Source organism: Miniopterus schreibersii, assembly GCF_964146895.1.
Source record: "Miniopterus schreibersii genome assembly, chromosome: 4".
Lineage (NCBI taxonomy): Eukaryota > Metazoa > Chordata > Mammalia > Chiroptera > Miniopteridae > Miniopterus > Miniopterus schreibersii.
In genome coordinates, this window is record NC_138105.1 from 39450865 (window position 1) to 39470577 (window position 19713).

At 45.5% G+C, this 19713-nt stretch overlaps 1 protein-coding gene across 2 annotated transcripts in view; it reads right to left on the reverse strand.

The window, feature by feature from the left end:
* The window catches only part of RNF150 (ring finger protein 150), a 172209-nt gene extending 153463 nt beyond the window's left edge, over positions 1-18746 (reverse strand). For both annotated transcript variants that reach the window (XM_081135304.1, XM_081135305.1), the window contains exon 1: positions 18260-18746. In XM_081135304.1, coding sequence (XP_080991430.1) covers positions 18260-18734 — 475 coding nt within the window. In that variant the 5' untranslated portion in view covers positions 18735-18746. The remainder of the gene's footprint in view (positions 1-18259) is intronic.
* Between the last annotated feature and the right edge of the window lie 967 nt (positions 18747-19713).

A 19713-nucleotide genomic window follows, 5' to 3' on the forward strand; every position in this document is an offset into this window, starting at 1 on the left:
TAGGGCATTTGTTTGGGGATGGAAAGAGGGGTGGCGAGGGAGGGAGGGGGGAGGGGAGGGGGGCAGAGGGGAGAGAGGGAGACTGAAACCTGATGAGCTCTGGGTCAATGCGGTTTGGGTTCCTGTGGTGTGAGGCACTGTGGTGTGAAACACAGCCATCAGCAAAGGTCTCATGATAACCATGAAAATATAAGCTCCCTGGAAAGCTCAAAGAATCTGACGATTTAAACTTTTATAGGACATCGAAAGAAGATTCAATTTAATATAATGTGGAACACAAGGGACTAGAAATCCCCAACTGATATTTGGCTTTTACTTCTTTACCCAAATACCGTTTGCATAACTCTGTCGTGTGGTAATTACATTCCAGTCTTTATATATTTGTGAACGTCTTCGGTTCCTTTCAGAATCTGTCTTAAGGAAAGCAGTAATTTCCATAAAGAATTAAATACATAATTCTCTCCTGGGAGAGCAGGGTGAGAGATTTTCATCTCCCATTGGAGATGAAATTCAGGAATGGATTCTGAACTGTTTTGCACTAATAAAAAGGAGTGGTATTTTTCTTCTATCATGTCCAAAGCGACAATCACAAATACTGGAAATATGCTATTAAATAAGGAAAGGCATTAGGGGTGTTCACACCTTCACACTGCAAAGTGATCGATACAATGCAAAGTCGACACAGGGACACAATTTTACTGCCCCTTCCCCCTGCTGACATCTAGCAGCCTCGGCGATATCAAACCTGGGAGCCACTGAGGGTCCTGCACACGGGTGTGCACTGCAGAAACAGATGTATTTAGGATAAGCTTGCAAGTATATCCACGGAAGGTGTGTAAACAAAATCATGTGTTAGCTTTTTCAAGCCATTTCTCTACTACCACTATAGCAATACTATCAACAAGTAGAAAAAATATCGATTAGGATTTCATTGCTTACTTCACCCATGTAAGAAAGTTAGAGTAGCCGAGACACAGAATGCACAAAAAAAGAGGAAAAAGCTCTAGTGCACACATGAGGCAGCTGCTCCCAGACCCTTTTCTTTCCTAAAGGCCATGAACGCTTCAGCCCATCAGCACAAATACTCTGCCGTCATCCACCTTCTACCTTCCCTACCACACCAGGGAGCAGTTGGAGGGTCGCTGTTTTCACATTAAAAGAGAGATAGATGATGTCATATTCACCCCAAAGCTGGGAAATTCCTATGTAAGTGGTAGTGTCCACAAACAAAAATAACCCTGTCCAGAAATCACGCCGTGGTGGACCCGCTTTCCTGGCTCCGGCGACATCAACACAGTGATTGCGACGACAGGGGTGCCTGCCACGGCGGCTGGGCTGCTAATTCAACAGGAAGGGCCTTTAACCTCCAAATTTATAATGCCATGATTGAAAAAAATGTATCTCATACAATGGAATGAACTGTTTACTCTTACTAAATAGGGTTTTTACGCAAAATAAATAACTGAATAATAAAAGTAAAAATAAAAATTGTAGATAATTAGAGTGCAGTTCTGGTGTTCCTACATCTGGTGGATGTGGCTTCCAGTCCACAAGCTTTTCCTTCTTGTTCCCTGATTCTCTGTCGTACTCACTTCCATTCCGCAGACACTTTGACAACGAAGAGGCCAACTGCATGATCTTCACCCTCTGTGGTTGGAGGTTACAGCACAGGGCCTTGCTCCTTAGCTGGGCAGCTCCACCAACTGGACTCACGCGGCTCTAGAGGATCTGGATCCTATTTGCTGATTCATAGGAGATAAAACTGCCGAGACCCTACTCCATGTGAGCACACAGCCCTCTGCCTCCAATAAAAACCATAAATGCTTCTGCACAATTGAGGGACAGTGTTTGGTTTGGGAAAGTCTAGCCTAGAGGTTGTGAAGACCCCTTTACTCGGGGGCCCTTGTGTGAGAGCTCTCATTAACAAACATCTTGGCAACGGAGGGAATCGGCCTACATCCGAACTCCTGGGGAGACGGGGAGATGACACAAGGTCATAATGCTGAATGCTGCGGACAATTTTTTTTTTTTAGAGTAGAGCAAAACACCACAGTGAATCACTGGGATGTTATCTAAGACCTTAGCTTTTAAATCTATTGTGATCTCTCACACACATTCGTGGCTATGTCATAAAAGTTTTGCAAAACAATAGCTACCCCTATTGTGTGCAGTGAACTGTAATATTTTTCTCTTCTGTTTCATTCGTTTGAAAGAGTGTTGTCCAACCTTCTAAATTTATTTTTTGAATTTGCAGTTAGAAAAACAACTAATATAAAAGGTTAACGAGACAGGTGGAAATGTAATTAAATATATTTCTTTCCAGGAAGTCATAGGAACACCTATGATGTCAAGTTCCGCCCCCTTAGGTACTGGGATGATTCCATTTACACAAAATTACAAACACAAAGGTCTCAGACATCCGTTTAGTTTTTAGCTAAGGACACATAAGAATACAGGGTGGGAAGTAGTGCTTAACCTTAATTCTGAATAAGCCCATAAAAATATAACAAGGTTACACTGCAGTAAGGAAATACTTAATGGATGCAGAGTGTTCTGATCAGGGATCCTAAAGAGAAGCAAGAGGTGATGAGGTTTGGGGGCATAAGAGGAAAAGAGTGAAGGTCAAGTTCTCTTGGTTTGTGCACGTCGGCTAATTGGCTCACCCCTGAACCAAGTGGAGAAGGTTAGGTGGCTGCTGCTCACAGCACAAAAGGAGAGCAGTGACTCCTGCAATTCAGAACAGAGGTCACTAGTAAAGACTGAAAAAGTGTCTGTGCACCCTTACTCCACGGGTTCCAAGCATAACCACAAGAGTCAGCTTCCCAACCGCTTACACCACCATCGCTCGGAAAAATTCTCCGTGCAGAAGCCTCTGTCTTCTGTCTGTTTTGAATCACCTCCAGTAGAGCTAATGGCAGTTGGAGCTGAGTAGCAAGTTGGCAGCTGAAGAGCTATAAAATGTTTATAATCTTTAAGGGGGAAAAGAGTTAATTATAAGAGATTGCAAGGTTCCAATGACTAGATGTTACCTTGAGATCTGTTTATACACTAAGAGCGATACACATTCAAGCTTGTGCAAAACACTGCTTTCCTCTCTCTGGAGCCTGCAGCAAATGGTGCTCTGCACAACAGCAACGACAATAATAATTTGACGATTCTATTCAATGTCCCAAATCCAAATTGGTAGCAGACATAAGAGGAGCCCAAGAGGTCTGTCAACCTCTTTTGGCAAATAATAGGTAATGCTTGCTGAAATGCTAGCATTTGCAATGGCATAAACAGTGATCATTCAAATCCAGCACCATCATGGTGACTCCCTCTCTCTCTCTCTCTCTCTGTCTCTCTCTCTCTCACACACACACACACATTTCTACCTTTATACATCAACTGCCATCCCCAGACATTATTTATCCCCATCATGATACGGCACGCAAAAATTAATATGTTGACTATGCTTTGCCCTCATTTTTATAATCTCTACCCTGTATGCCTATTGTTTAGAAGGATAAGTTAAATTTAGAGAGATTTCTGAATTCTATATAACCCAACCATTACATTTCTTTCTGGAGATTTGAATGCCAGGATTAGCAATGGTAGTGGGAAATTTATACCCAAAGATAAACAAGAATAGGCCTCTGGTAATGGTTTTGTAAATTAAAGGGCTTCTCCAGATTGGCTTATTTGCCTAATATTATTATTTGCTCTTGGGAGAACATAGAGAAAGCTCAGAGTAAGAGCCAATGTGTTAATTGAATAGGACCTTTGATATCATCTAGTTCAAGTGCATCATTGCACTTGTCAAGTCCAATATTGTCAGCCTCTTGCCCTGTTAGCAGCATCTGGCCTTGTTATGTACTTGTTTACTGAAATTCTCTCACTCCTAGGTTTCCATAATTTTAGTCATTTTGGAATTTCTCTAACCAAAAAGTTGCTTTGTACTCCCAATCTCCAAAATGCTTGCCCCCTACCCTCAACCCCACCCCGGGTGTCTATCCTCACCTACACCTCCTCTGGTGTTGGTCCCATCCATTCTCACAGTTTCATCTACCTGGACTGTATTAGTGGCACCAACATCTGTGTGCAGCCTCAGAAATGCTACACACCCAGCACTGCAACACACCCGACACTGCATCCACATTTTCCTTCCAAATCCCTCCTTTCCCTTATATTCCATTTTTATTATGCCATTCATCACTCACCCACACAAACATATCACTTTTACTCCGCCCTTATATTCAGGCACCAGTTTCTAGAAATTATTTCCGAACTCTCTAGACTCTTGTGATTGGCCTGCTAATTAACATTTCCGAAAACCAGTGTCTCCTATACACACACTTCAGTACCGCTAGCACAATTATTTTCTAAAACAGAGCTCTGACACGTTTGCTTAAAAACCTTTAACATTTCCTATCAATCACCTATAAGAAAATGCCCGACTTCCTCGGCACCCTTCCCACCTCTAACTGTTGTTAGTCTCACCTCGCCATACGACCCATCGACTGGTCCCTTTGGCCCACTCACCTTCCCTCAACGATCAAATCAGTGGTTCCTCGGCTTACAGCGCTCTCATCTTCTCCCTTTCACACAACTCTGCTTATTGTAAAATGCCAACTCCTCTGTATCGCCTCCCCCTCAAATCTGGAGGCCATTTAATCATTCCTGGAATGATTAGTGTTTCTCTGGTCCTCTGTTCCCTCTAACGCTCTCACACATCCACTGTTCCCTTCTCGTCCGCCGGATGGTAACCTGCGCTGGAAAAAGTGGCACCTAGTCTTCATACAGCTGGGGGTTAATACACCTGCGCATGGTGAGTGCTCAATTCACAGCCGCTAAAGACGCAGGTGAACAGTGAGAAACACGTTTGAATTAAAAAGAAGAAGATGTGAATCTGAGTCCTACTTTGGCTAGGACTTAAACTCTGGGAGCGTCAACGCCTTCATGTGTGGGCGGCGACACTAGTATTCTTTTCACCTGTGAAGTGCTATTATAAGAAGAAATGAAATCAAGTAGAGAAAAGTACTATGTCAAAGAGAGACGAATATATTAAGCACAATCCAAGACTATAATCTTTTAATGTTCGAGGCCTTCACCTAATATATACCCAAAGGTTAAAAGATGCTACAGCCAAGGCCCAAATAGGGATGACTATAAATGCAATAATAAAAGATATTTTCTCTCTGTTAGCATTCACTGTTCCTAGAAATCAAAGGTGACATCAATTTAATGTGATCTGTACAGCATAATAGTAGGCATTAGTTAGTGTGTAGAAGCATATATCACAGAGAAAAAGCATAGGCTATCGATTAAAATAGACATGAACTCCAGCACCACGTGCTACTCTGCTTTCTCATTAGCAAATGCTTTCATAGTGCTTACTCTATAGATAAGTGCTTGATATATATTAGCCCATTTAATTCTCACAAGAACCCCCTGACGTAGGTCCTACTATGATGATTTCCATTTTGCATACGGAAGCAGGGAGGTCGGTTAACTTGTCCCAGGTCACAAAGCTATTACGAGGCAGAGCTGGGATTTGTGTCCTCAAAATCTGGTTCTCGCCTGGCTCTAACGACTAAGACAATGTAGGCTGTCCAAGTAATCACATGACGGGCTAGCACAGTGCCTGACACACAGTGAATTCTGGACAAAATGTTAGTTTCCTTTTGAACATAACTGTGCTCAGGTGGCGAGGACATATGCCAGTGGGCATGAGGTCTGCTACATCATCTGACAACAACCCCGAGCCATTTGGACTCCATGGAAGGGGAATTTTATCTGTATAGTGGATTAGCATTCTTTCCGATGAGTGGAATTTCCAAGAAAACTAGAAAAGATCAAACCGTTTTAATATCCATTCACATGTCACACACACACACATACACACACACACACACACTACACACACCCACTTTCCTTTTGCGGAATCATTAAAATGCCGTAACACTGGGCTGAGACAAAGGCCGATAGTCGCCAGCCAGTTTCATTCATTCAGATCTTCTGGCTTTCCTCTGACACATCCCAGCACACCAATTACATTTTCTATCACAACCAGCGTGGCTCATGTGGTATGAACTTGTTCCAGTTCTCCCTCCCCTCTGATAACCTCGGACGCACTCCTCCCTCAGGGAAGTTGTGGGGTCCTCTCCTGTCACCCAGGGAGGAATGTGTGAGACGCTCTCCAACCGCAGCTCGCATCTCCGCAGGGCTCCTGCCTCGGCCTGCCTCGGACCTGCCTGGGGAGGACACTAGGCTACAGCTACTGGGGTAGATCAGGCGTCTTCACAGTTTTTCCAACTGGGTTAATTCTTACACACCTGACACGAGGGTTCTGAGGCTCTGAACTGGGGTGTCATCGATAGTAGGGTGAATTTAGGAGCCAAAGGGCACAGGGAGAGATAAACAGGGTGATTTCTCCTGCCTGCGCTGGAGCAGACTGTAGGAGAATAACCCTCCCATTAACGGCAACAGAAAAAGGCAGGTTCAGAGAAAAATCAAACAAATATCTACTCAAAGATCATGACAGGAATCCAGGCAACCAGGGCCTGGGGGGGGCCAAGATCCTAGAAAGAAGAAAAATACACTTAAGGGAGCCCTACATTCGTTTTGTTTTTTTTTTGCCTCAGGGAATTTGCCAATTTGGTCTCAACCCGTAGTGTCCAAACAGAAAGCGACAGCTGAGGCCTTCTGCAGTCTTACTGGGTTGGGGAGGAAAAAAAAATTGGAGTTAAAGGCTACCAAAGTTGCCAGAACTTGAGAGACCAAGGACCAGGGTTACAAGGAACCACAGAGCAGTGAGGATGTCCCGCAGTTTCCTCCTGAGGCCTTGGGTGACTCCTCAGCTGCTCATAATTAGGGCAAGATGCTTTGAAAACCACCAGAAAACCACTGGTTAGGAGACTAAAAAGCTAATCGCTATGTCCGAAATCCCAGAGAGCTTAGGAAGGACAAAAACTGCAGCCCAGGGCCCGTCAAGAAGGGGGCCACCTGGCACACAGTCGGAAGGACCACGCCCTGGGAGTAAGCGCAGATCAGGAACCGGGGGCATTGAAAACGTTTTGCGTGCAGTTGCCACGGTCACGGGGCAGCAGGGTTCAAATGCAAACGGGTGTGACATAAGCCTCTCCACCTCCCAGGGCCTTGTTGCCTAGCAACTCAGTGATGGACTCAGACCCTGCCTTGGTATTGATCAGCTCTGGGGCCATACAGCAGTCGGACACCCGTTCCCCGGAGGGCCAGGGCCTGAGCGTCTCCAACGCAAGAGCTTCTAGTGAGACCATGAGACGACCGCAGCAGAGCCCATCGGCAGCCACTACGTGAGGACACGTTGGCCATTCCAAATAGCCACCGAGCCGTTTCTCAGTTATCGTCTCTTCCCATGGGAGGTGACCGAGGAAAATTCTCTCCTTTGTTTGCATAAGCTAAGACAGCCTTTCTGAAAGTCACCTCTTTTGGTTCCAGACATATGCATCCAATTATCACCCTGTTCATTAGAGGAGCTCAGCGGTCCAGGCAGAGGTCAGGATAGCTGGGACTCAACTGGTGATAATACAGGTGTTAAGATGTAGTCCCATTGCAAATATATATATATTTTGACAGCCCTAGGTTGCTTTATGTCTCCCCAGGCAGGTGACTCTCTCAGGGTTCAGACCCAGATCAACTGCATCCAGAATCACCTTTTTCACCACTACCCTATCCTGCCTTCCAGTCTGGGTGCTGACAACCAAGATACGTGGAATGGGGTACTTCCTACTTGGTAAAAATATCAGGGTGTCTCTACCACTTATGCCAGAGCCTACAATCAAGATAATGAACATGCCAATAAAATTTCACCCAACTAAACTTAAATGGCTAATCATTTATTAAGGGCTCAGCGTTTCCCCTTTGCTGCATTATGTAGTGTAAGTGTTCACAACAGCTCTGACGGAGAACGTGTGAGGCTCACTTCTCAAGTGGAGGAGACTCAAAGGCTTAGGTTAATCCCCTGCTTCTTGAGCTTTCCGGGCCCTCCCTGCCCGGCAAAACCCCCAGTTCTGGGCAGCCCCTTGCCCACTCTGCTCACATCCCAGAAGGGTAGCATCTCACTCTCACCAACTGAATGACTTCGAACTTCTATCTGTGCTGGGTGGAATAGATATTAGAAGGAAGGGAAGCGATACTAATCATTTCTGACACATTGCTGTACTCTTTTCGACTGCTTTACACGAGTTTGTATGCTTTCCTGTCCTCGCTGCATTTGCCATTTGTCTCCTTGCTGCTCTCTAAATCTGGTTATTATTAGCGAGTCACTAACCCACGTCTTGAGGTAACACTTAACTGTACATGTCACCATAGTTTTAACCACTATAGCAAAGATATTAAATTTTTTTTCCATGCAGGATTTTGATGTCCAAGGAATAGTTTTAAGTATTTCTTTAAATACTTAATAAAGAATCATGGGATCTAAGAACCTGAGGAAGAATGTAGATTCATCCAGTGTGGTGGCTGCCAACCCTGGCTGGATATGAGAATAGCCTGAAGTGTCCCCTTCCAACACCAGACCCATTCCAACAGAATCTCTGGGCATCTGTAAGTTAAACTCCCTGATTCTCATGTGAAACAAAGGTGGGAAGCCATAGATCTAAACCAAGATCCCATGGGGGAAGTGACTTGCCAACGGTAAGGCCCATTTGTGGTAGAACCACAAATGAAACCCAGGTTTCCTAACTCCCTGTTCAATTTGCATTTGACACCCCCAGAACGTAAACCACAGACGAATGGGTACAAGGGAAAGGGGGGGGGGTGTCTCACTGACTGTAATTCTGATGCTTCTATCACTGAGGCTTCATTTCTTCTGATTCTCCACCGTCTGTGTCTTGCCCCAGCTGCCAAACTAGTTTACCTTGGAGCAAAGTGATGCAGAAAAGCTGTGCTGGGACTGCAGCAGCAGCACCGGCGGCACCCCAAACGGCCAGCTGTCCTTTGTACTTCAGAGGAGAGCCATACCATGAGTGAGCGCAGAGCTATATAAAACCCTGCACGCAGCCAGGCAGGAGGAGCCTTTGACTAACTAGGGCTGCATTCAGGAGCCTGACTTAAGAAAGGAATCATGGATATGCACCCATTTTTAGGTGCATAAGGTTGTAGGTGCAGCAGCATTGTCTATGTAGGAAAAGTGGAAACGTCATAGAAATATCATGGAAACATCAAGAAATTTCAAAATATAACCTTGTATTTTAAAAAACCACTAAAACATATAGGTAACATTATTCCCAATTGGGTAAAAGCAAATAGGTAACCACATAATGAGGAATATTATAGCTGAGTTAATGATGGTTATTAGCTTCCTCTTTTTACATGTTTCCACATTTTCAAAATTTTCTATGAAACATATTTCATTCATTTAAAAAGATATACATATATAGATACATCCATATATAGATACACATATCTATCATCTATGTATCTATGTATCTATCTATCTATCTAGATGCAAGACCACAAACACATGCACAGAATTGTATTTGGTTATAACTTTGAAACCCTGGATCCCTCTGCTTGTTACTTAGTATGTCTTTTTCCTCTTCGACCACGAACATGAACCAGGCACTCACTTCATGCCACATCTGCAAGATGACCAAACATTTTAATGGGAGACTCAAATTAGAATTTCCCTGTCAAAAGCTAAGAAAAAATTTCTTAATGTCATAGAATATTTTTTCATGAGATTAGGGACTAACATTAACAGAGTCCCTCTTTCCAGTCTCCAGCTTATGTAAGAGATCTTAACAATAAATATTTACTGAGCTCATTCCAGGCACCAGGGTCTGGGAACTTTACCATGAACAACAGCAAAACATGTCTAAAAGCTCTACTGCTCGTGGAGCTTACATCCTGATGGATAAACATGTCACCTATGAAGCAGGGAGGGGGCCGGGTGTGCTGGGGATGGGATGTGCGGGACAGATGCTGCTGTTTTCAGCAGAGTAGCCAGGGAGTGCCTCAGAGATGAGGTCACATAGAGAAGGGACCTTCGAGAGGCAGGGGCAGCCAGTCCTGGGGGTATCTGGGAGGAAGAACATTCCAAGCATCTTCTTGATAAATAAAGGGGAAAATCTCTTTTCTCCTCCACTGTTCTTTGGAGCATTTGAATTACATTCCTGATGAGGGTGTGACGGTCAGCTCATGGCTACGGAATGGCCAGACAATATGTTCCGTAGACAGTGATGACAGCAGAAAAGACGTATTTAAAGGAGGGGAAAGGGGCACTGTGTATGCAGAAAGACAACACCTCTGAGAAACCTCAAATCTTTGTCTTAAGTGGACTGTGTGTGTAAAACACCATCTATGATGGAGAGGTACCAGACTGAATTGGTTAAGAAACAAGACATTTCCTGGATTTTACCTAATATATGTACTCACTGTATGCATATCTTTGCCTGGAAAGGACATGAATATGAATAAGCTATATATTTCATACAAAAATACATCTAATTTTTTTAAAAAACGTCTTATATGAAATATATATTCATGCACTGAATATGAAAAAGCCTAACATCCAATATATAAGCTTAAATTTTATGATAAACAATGCTTCTTTCTACTGGGAAAGATTTTCTAAACACTACTGTATTATAGAATAGGCAAGATATTTTTAAAAAATATACTTATAGAAATAAACTTATAACCAATGCTTTTGAAGTGGTAAAAATATTTAATTTCCCTCTCTTATACAGAAAAAAATAAGAAGAACTAGATCTAACCCTAATCATTAATATTTTTACTTCAATCTACAAAACACACTTAGTCTATCATACATTAAACTGTCAAGTGATTAATCCTGAAAGTTTAAAATAAAAAATTATACCTGTAGACAAGGTTTCCATCTACTAGAACCACCATAGTTGCAGCTTCAGGAGAACAGTCACACGGCACAAGGTTGCCTTGTAGCTGGGATTTATATTACCAATAAAATCCCCAAGAGTTGCGACAACCCAAATAGGATTTAATTTCTTTTAAGCATAATAATTTTCTTTAAGAATTGATTACATTTTTTTTTTTCTTTTTTTATTAAACTTACTGGAGTAACATTGGTTAATATGATCATCTAGGTTTCAGGTGTGGGTTTCTATGTTACAAAATCTGTATGTCGCACTGTGTGCCCACCACTCAAAGTCAAATCTTCTCCTGTCACCATATATTAAGACCCCCTTCACTCTCCACCCCTTTCCCTCTGGCAACTTGGGTTTCATTTTAATTCAAATTTAGCCTCTCTCGACTTACATTATCACACACACAGAGTTCCAGCGCAGCTTCAGTCAGTAATAAGTGAGGATCCTTAGAGTGTATACAAAATAAAGTATCTCTTCTGCAGATAAACTGAAGACTTTCAGGGGCTACAAAATACCAAATTCTTTATATACTGAGTTTCATGTCCCGAAATGTAACAGTAATGGTTAAGCTCCTCCCTTTTAAAAGCTGAGGCTCTTTTCTAAACAAATTAACACAGCATCAGAGACACAATCATTCCTTCTAAGAAACTAGAAGAACAAGTTACAGAGTCCCAAGCTCTCTCTAAACCTTTCCAGATTTCACAGCCATGAAATCCCTTCCTTTTTGAGAAGTCGGGGGAGCCCTAAGAACAGAGGCATCAGGAGAGACTAGGGTGGGATTCTTACTACAGATTAGCAGGTAGGAGACAGGCTTCCTTTCAAATCCCCCAGATGTGTATTTCTATGACCTGCAATGAGTAAACAAGGCCCACAGTTTCTTGAAATGCCTGGGCCATATTAAGTTACGCTGCCAATAATGCTATTTCACACTGACACTGAAGTATGGCTTTTAATAACAGAGTCTGGAATTCCTGGCTGTTGGCTATCTGGCTGCCAGTGGAGAGACTGGTGAAGAGGTACAGCTGAGAGCCAAACAAAAGAACACAAACAAAGAGGGGCGGGTGAGACTGTTTGGGCCTGGGAGATTAAGACCAAACGTAAATGATAGCTTTCTGTATGCATCTTAAAAGAAAAGTGAAGTGGAACCTGAGGCTCTTCAGAAATGTTTCTTAACTATCTGAAAGCCAGAGAGTCATGGGCTCTCAGGCTCGGGAGGGCCCTTCAGATGTCACCCATGGGAACCTTGTGCGTGAATCCTGTGCTCAGCAAGCACACAACATTCATCTGAATGCAAGAGAAAGCGTCCCTCCCAGGGAAACCTCTTCCATTTCTAAACAGTTCTAGCCTTGTGAATTTCCCCCCTTTATAGGCCAAGTCTGCTTTCTGTAACCTCTCCTCATGGACCCCAGTTTGACTCCATAATGTATAGCTGAGGCCCCATATGGCCTTGGGGTTCGGATGGGGCATCAATGAGCAGTGCAGGCCAAGAGCCGGACAGACCACAGGAAGTGACGGGGACCTGGGCCAGCTAATGGGCACACTGACCATCTCCAGGGCCGGCCAGGGCTCTGCTCCAGCTGCCTGCTGCCACCATGCAGGACTGTGGGCCCCTGCTACCAGATTTTCTAATGGGATGCCAGAAATTTGAATTTTAGTAAAAATATCCTAATTTTTAAATATATAAGGAAGAGATTGTGGAGTTCACACAGCTCTTAGAGAACTAACCAAACCTCTCATTTTTTTTAAAGTAAGAAAACTGAGACCCAGGATAGAAAAAATGGCTGACCCAAAGCCAAATGGTTAATCAGAGGTGGGTCCTACATCTTCCAGCACAGAAATGCAGTCTGCAAGTCGGCGCATCTGGCCTGTAGACTCGTTCAAGTATTCCAAAATGGGAATCGGCTTCAGATCATTTCCCATCTCCATTAAGTCACCACTGTCCACATCTAGTGTTTAGAGCATCCGTTCAAGTTGAGAGGGTATGTGGAGCAGTAGTTACAAGCACAGGCTCAGGAGACAGGCTGCTGAGGTTTGCAGGTCCAGCTGTACCTGCATGGCCGAACCGCCTCCCCTGTCCAGGTCTCAGTTCCCTTGCCTGTGAAACAGTGATGATAACAGTACCTATCTCAGCACAGCTATGAAGACTAAATGAACAAACACACATAAAGTGCATATAACATGCCTGACACAGAGCAAGTACTGCATGAGCAATATCGTTACTACCCAGACAGGGCTACGATACCCTGAAAAACAGAGTTAATGCAAACATATTACTTAAAGGAAAACATAAAAATAAAAATAAAAACACACCAGCAAATATTCTAGAAAAATGAGTCCTGCAGGAAAATTAACATCAGCTAGTTCCTTTGTAGGAGTTAAGGCAAAGGCAGACTTTAGCAATTAAAGTAATGGTCATAAATGCAGCATAAACCCGGGAATTAAACTCTTAGCACCCACTTAAGCAGGAAAGAACCTCAGTAAATATTCTACTTTTTCTCCTCGAACCTTGGAGAAAGTCCTAGAATACATGGGATATCCTTCATCCTGGGTGCTTCCTCGCCAAGGGCTGAGCTTTTTGTCTAGATAGTTAACTGCAGCCATCTCCTCCCTCTATCCTTGATACTATTAGGGATCGGGTCTCTCAACAGTTCTTCCTAGAAGCCTAGGTGTTTAGTTTTCTCCTTTCCCTTTAACTATGAGCGAGTAATAGACAAAAAGTGGCAAACACACTCTAAAAGGGGGGAAAAAAGAAAACGCACCATTTCTTCAACATCACAACCCACTTGGAAACCATATCCATCGACTTACAAATCTACCATGTTTATCATATAGGTCCTGGTCATGATGAGATTTCAGTTTAAGCCAAGAGAAAGCACAAATACAACAGGAGAATCCTAAAATGTTCAGCAACCATCAGAAAGAGCTGGAGCACTTGTTTCAAATCACAGGAACCACAGAGACTGGAGCAACTGCTCTGGCCTCTCACGCGTGAGAGGGTAAATCAAGAGCTCTTTCCCAAGGCTGCTAGGGCTCACTGGGGCTGGGTGATCCAGTTTGTGGCTCTTGTGTGTCACTGAGTACAGTGCTTATAAGGGTTAATATTTATTGATGGCTACATCCCAGCTATAGATATAAGCACTGTACTAACTCATTTAATTCACAAAACAAACAACCGAGGAAGTTACTATTATCTCCCATTTTACAGATGAGGAAGCTGAAGCCCCGAGAGGTTGAGTAACTTGCTCAAAGAGCCACAGTGAGAGAAAGTAGCAGAGCCAGGGCACAAACTTAAGTGGTTGGCTCTAGAGGCCACACTCTTTAATTTGGGTCTCATGGCCTTTGCCTGTGCCTGCAAGGACACTGCTGGGGCTCTCCCTAGGTGGAGACAGTATTCCTATATGTACAGCTTTTTACTCTTGCCCCCCTGTCACTCTCACAAGGCAAACTGTGCCAGAAGCTCCCTAAAGCAACGAAGACACAGTTCCTCACATCCTTTTATAGGGGACATATAAAATCTCTGGTCCATGGACTTTTTTTTTAATGGAAAGAGATGGATCTCTTTTCTCTACCAATCTCTTTCTCTCTCTCTTCCCTGGGACAAAAGTGTATGAGCTGAAAGAACAAATAAAGGACTAACAAGGGGGAAGGAACAAAATGAAAAGCAGAGAAAGAATTAAGATTATGCTGAAAAGTAACTGTAGTCTTTAGGGAAAAGCAAATTAAAACCACAATGGTGATATCACTTCACAACCTCAGGGATGGTCAACATAAAAAAGTCAGATAATGAGGAGTGTTGATGTGGAGAAACTGGAACCCTCACACACTGCTGGTGGGGATGTGAAACGGGAGCTGCTGTGGAAAACAATCTGGCAGTTCCTCAAAAGGTTAAACCACACAGCTGCATGTGACTCAGAAATTTCACTTCTAGATATGTACCCAAGAGAAATGTCCACAAAATGTACATGGATTTTCATAGAAGCATTATTCTTTCTTTATTTTATTTTAATCTTCACCGGAGGATATCTTTTCCTACTCCTTTTCAGAGAGAGTGGAAGAGAGAGAGAGAGAGAGAGAGAGAAATATCGATGTGAGAGAGACACATCAGTTGGTTGCCTCCCACACACCCCTGACCAGGGCTGGGGATTGAGTCTGAAAGCGAGGTATGTGCCCTTGGCCAAAATTGAACCCAAGACCCTTCAGTCTCCAGGCCGACGCTCTAACCACTGAGCCAAACTGGCTAGAGCTAGAAGCATTATTCTTAATAACCCAAAAGTGAAGAAAATCTAAATGTCCATTAATTGATGAATAAATAAAAGGTGGTATATACATACACAGGAATATTACTTGGCAAAGAGGAATGTAGTACTGATACATTCTACAGTATTGCTAGACCTCAAAAATATTACGCTAAGTGAAAGAAGGCAGTCATAAAAAAATCCCCACACATTACATGATTCCATTTATATGAAATGTCCAGAATCGGTGATCCATAAAGAGAGATAGAAAATGGATTAGCGATTAGCTAGGGCTGGGAGATTGGTGAGTAATGACAAGTAACTGCTAATGGGCACACGGTTTCTTTTGGGAATTAGTGGTGAGGGTTGTACAACTCTGTCAGTATGGTAAAGGCCATTAAATTGTTTACTTTAAATGAGTGAATTGTATGGTATGTGAATTGTATGCCAATAAAGCTGTCATATTTTAAATAAGATTTAAAACCTGGTTACAAAGTAAAACTACTAGCCTATCCCAGGAGAACCTGTATCTTTGTGAATGAGAAACCATAATTGCAGAAGTGGCAGAAACCCTAAATCATTTAAGCAGGAAAGGGAAAAATTTCAGAAAGAAAGGCTATATGGAAAGGCGAAGGAGAAAATGATTTCCATGTAACGGAATTCCAAGATAGTGGGAGTGTGGGGGTCATATCACCCTAAATGTGTGTTACATGATGGGTTGTATAAATCTAAGTTCAGACCTTTTCCTCACCTGAAAGCTAGCAGCTCCAAAAATAAAGGATCTAGAGATGAGGTGAGATTTTTTTTTAGAGACTGAATTAAAGAGTTCACAAGTGTAAGGATTCTCTGGTACATTGCATCCCATGTTCACAAAATAAGAATATGAAACTAGCATCTAACACGTATTTCCTAAAATGAATTTAGAAATCTGACTCAAAGTTAACTAGAAAAATTAAAGCCTTCTGGAGCTAAGAGTAAGACACTGACAGCCAGACCAGTGCTGGCACTGTTTCAGATTCAGGCAGAAGGACTTAAGAGTGAAGTGAAGGGTTTGCCAAGCTACCGAGTCATGTATCTACTTATAATGAGACTTTAGCAGAAATCAATGCAATCTCTGAGTAAAGCGAATACAGAGTCTCTTAGTGTGGCAGTATGTCAAATGATACTATGGAAGTTTCATGGCTATTAGCAGATAGAGCATTAACACATTTTTCTAAACAGAATAGATAGTAGAGAATTTCATTTACATTTTTTAGGCTTTAACTTTCAAACTGTTACTAAGTCCTTTACTCCCACGAGGTCTTAATCAAGCATCGTTTGTGTAGAAAATCAGCTTACTGCTTTCTTTAAAAACAGGCGAGCCATTAATTGATCCAATGTGTTGGCAGTTCTGGAGAACCTTTTTAGACAGGAACAAATGATGCCTCTTAGTTTGTGTTCCAAGAAGCCAAGTTTAAGATTTCATGCATATGCACAAAGAAACATTGAAAGAATCCTGCAAAGTCAGCCAACAATCTTCTTGGCTTTTAAAGGGGGAAAAAAAAAATCTCCTTCACACCACCCCACCAGTTGAAGTTAAGATATTTAATATGTTTATTTAAAGATACTTTACATGACTTAAAGTGCTCTTCCAAAGTCCTCCAAACCCTTGAATACCATAGTTTAAGTAATGCTCCTATGACTCGAGGTCAGAATACAGTCTTTCCCCCTACACAATTGTTGAGCTCAAGAAAGCATATCACATGTTCCCAAATGCACTATTGTAACTTTCCTAAGTTTACTGCCTCTCCACCTCTTCATTAACTGCCACATTGTATTTTCCTGCCCTAGGTGACAGAAGCATTGCTGTCCACACCCCACCTGTTTGCGTTCATGTTGACAGTTTCCTCTCCTAAAGCAGCTGGTGATGATTACCATAGGCAAACCAACTGGATATTTCACTAATAGGTGATACGAGCTCTTGGAAGAAAACTTGTCCCCAAAGAATGCACCCCTCCCCCGCCCCAGTGGAGCCAAAGCTCGGTGTTCCATTTCAGTAGTGTGACTGCTTATTCATATCTGGCTTTGAAGGAAAAATGATGTTTTTGCTTAAGCGGCTCCGGTCAGAAAATCCATCTGTCATTTCTATTACCTCCTCCCCCTGGATGTCACAGTCTCAACCCAGGAAGCCCTCTGGGGAAGGAGGGCGCGCTTCTCAGGCACATAGAAACAAGCAGCATCCCTGGACTCCGCGAGTCTGCTCCATCTAGCTGCTTATGCTGATGAGCCTGGAGAGGACTTCGTGTTCTTCCTACCACGGAAGCACCGCTATGTCAGTCAGGGAAAAATCGCCAGTTTCAGGGCAGTAACCTATTTCTAGTGCTGGCACCCTGCGATCATTAAGAAAAGCTTAGTCTTTCTATCCTGAAATCCTCTTATTGGCACAAGCGTAATTAACCTCCCGATCAAGCAAAAGACAATGCAATACTGAAAAAAGTAGACATAACTTCAGGGCCACCATGCTTTTCTTGGCTTGGTGAGAATTGTTATTATTTACCATGGTGCCCGCCTGTCAGCCTCTCCGGATGACAGCCGGGCAGAGCACAGGGCTTTTAACATTATTTATGATGTGTGTCAAAGCAGCGGGAGGGGCGGGGGTGCTCCATCTCCCATGAAGAACTGAAACCCGACTTAAGAAGCTAGTTCTCCGAGGTGAGCTGCTCACACCAGAAACCCTACCCACCTCCTGACACACAAGCGCCCGCACCAGGCGTATACCTGATGCACACGGCGAGGGCAGAGCTGACTTATCAGATCTACCTGCTCCACGCAGGTGCGGGGCCAGTCCCTGAGCGAGAACAATACCTGAGCTCGGCCCCAACCGCACCTTTCAGGTCCTGCTCTGAGAGGTCAGCCCACCTGGGCGGCGACCCCCAGTCCGGGCGCACGCATCTAAACTGAACACACTCCCTAGTCCCCCAATGCAGGTAGTCTTTTTTCTTTGTAAACCCCCCCAAAGTGACGCACAACAAAACTTAGAAGGTCCAGGGAACGGAGACGCGTCTTTGGCAAAGCACAGACTTCCCAGAAAGGGGGGGAGGGGGGCCAGGCGCTGGGGGCTTCTCAGCACCTCCCCCCCGGGGTTCCCCACCCCCCGCGCCCGCCGAGGCCGCTCACCTGCGTGGGACATGGTGATGGTCTCGTTGGTGTTGGAGCCCACGTTGAAGATGACCACGGCGGAGGCGTTCTGCAGGAACGCGTTCCGGATCTTATCCCGGTACGTGCAGTTGCCCTTGGGGATGAGCGCGATCCAGCTCTTGCCGTGGGCCGGGGCGGCGAACTTGGTGCTGGGGTCGCAGGCCAGGCGGTCGTGCGCCGCGCTGGCCATGACCACCTCCCCGCGCGCGTCCTGCTTGGGCGAGTGCTCCCCGTAGCGCCCGCACTCGGTCTTCTCGGTGCGCAGCTCGGGGCCGCCGCCCGGCGCGCCGGGGTCCGGCGCGGGCTCGGCGTAGGTGATGTTCACGAAGGCGGTGTACCATTCCTCCTTCTCGGCCACGGTGAAGTCCAGGCAGAGCAGATGCACGAAACAAAAGGAAAGCAGCCATGTTGAGAGAGCCAGACTGCGGCACGCTTGGATGAGAGACATTGCCATCTTTATCCGCCGGGGCCCCCTCCCCGCCCCCCGCGCCCTCCTCCCGCCCCGTCCCTCCTCCCCCGCCCCGGCCAACCCCGGGCCGGCCGCCGCCTCCTCTTGCTCCCGCTCCCGCTTCTCGCTCACTCCCAAGCCCGGGGGGCCGCGGCCGGGACGCGCCGCAGCCGCGGGGACCGGATCCCGAGCTGGCGGAAGGCGCCGGCCCCTTCCCCTTTCAGCCGGAGCGCGGCGGTTGCATGTCGCTTCCTGGGCGCCGGAGGGGCGCAGGCGGAGGCGGCGCTCGGGGCTTGCGGAGGAGTCCAGCTGCCGAGCGTCCTGCTCCTTCGCTCGGCTTCTCGCATAGGGGTGGCGGGGGGCCCAGGAGCCCGCGGGGTGGCGGCTCCGCGCCCTGCAGCCCCGGCGCGGGCGGACGCGGCTGCTGGAAGCGCGGGGTGCTGCCCGGGCGGCCAGGCCACCGCTCCTGCTGCGCGCCGGTCCCCGCCCGCTGCGGGCGCTGCGCTCCTGGCTCCTGGCTTCGTCGGTGGCCGAGCCGGACACACAGCCAAGGCAGAGGCCGGCTCCGGGGCAGTGGGTGCGAGCGGGCAGAGAGAAGTACGCGGTCTGTCCACGGTGTGTGCGCGCGCGTGTGTGTGTGTGTGGAGATGTGTGCGTGCAAGGAGGAGCTTAGTGTGATGTCAAAGATTCGGGGCTTCGCTGCTGCGCTCCCTCGGTCTCACTTTATAGGCAGCAGCGACCCCTGCTGGGTGTCAAGTTCAACCCAACCTGCGATTCGGATCGGGTGGAGGCAAAGGGGGAAGGGCCCCCTTGACCTACGCCTGGAGGAACAACTTCCTGCACCTGAAACGCAGCGAAGTGTGCGCGCCTGTTCGAAACAGCCTTCCCCTTGGCGGGAGCACCTGCAGAGCGCTCCCTGCTTACCCACCCGAGGGCCGCGGGATGAGGCCGGCCGGGGGAGAGGCCCTTCCCAGCCAGCCTGCAG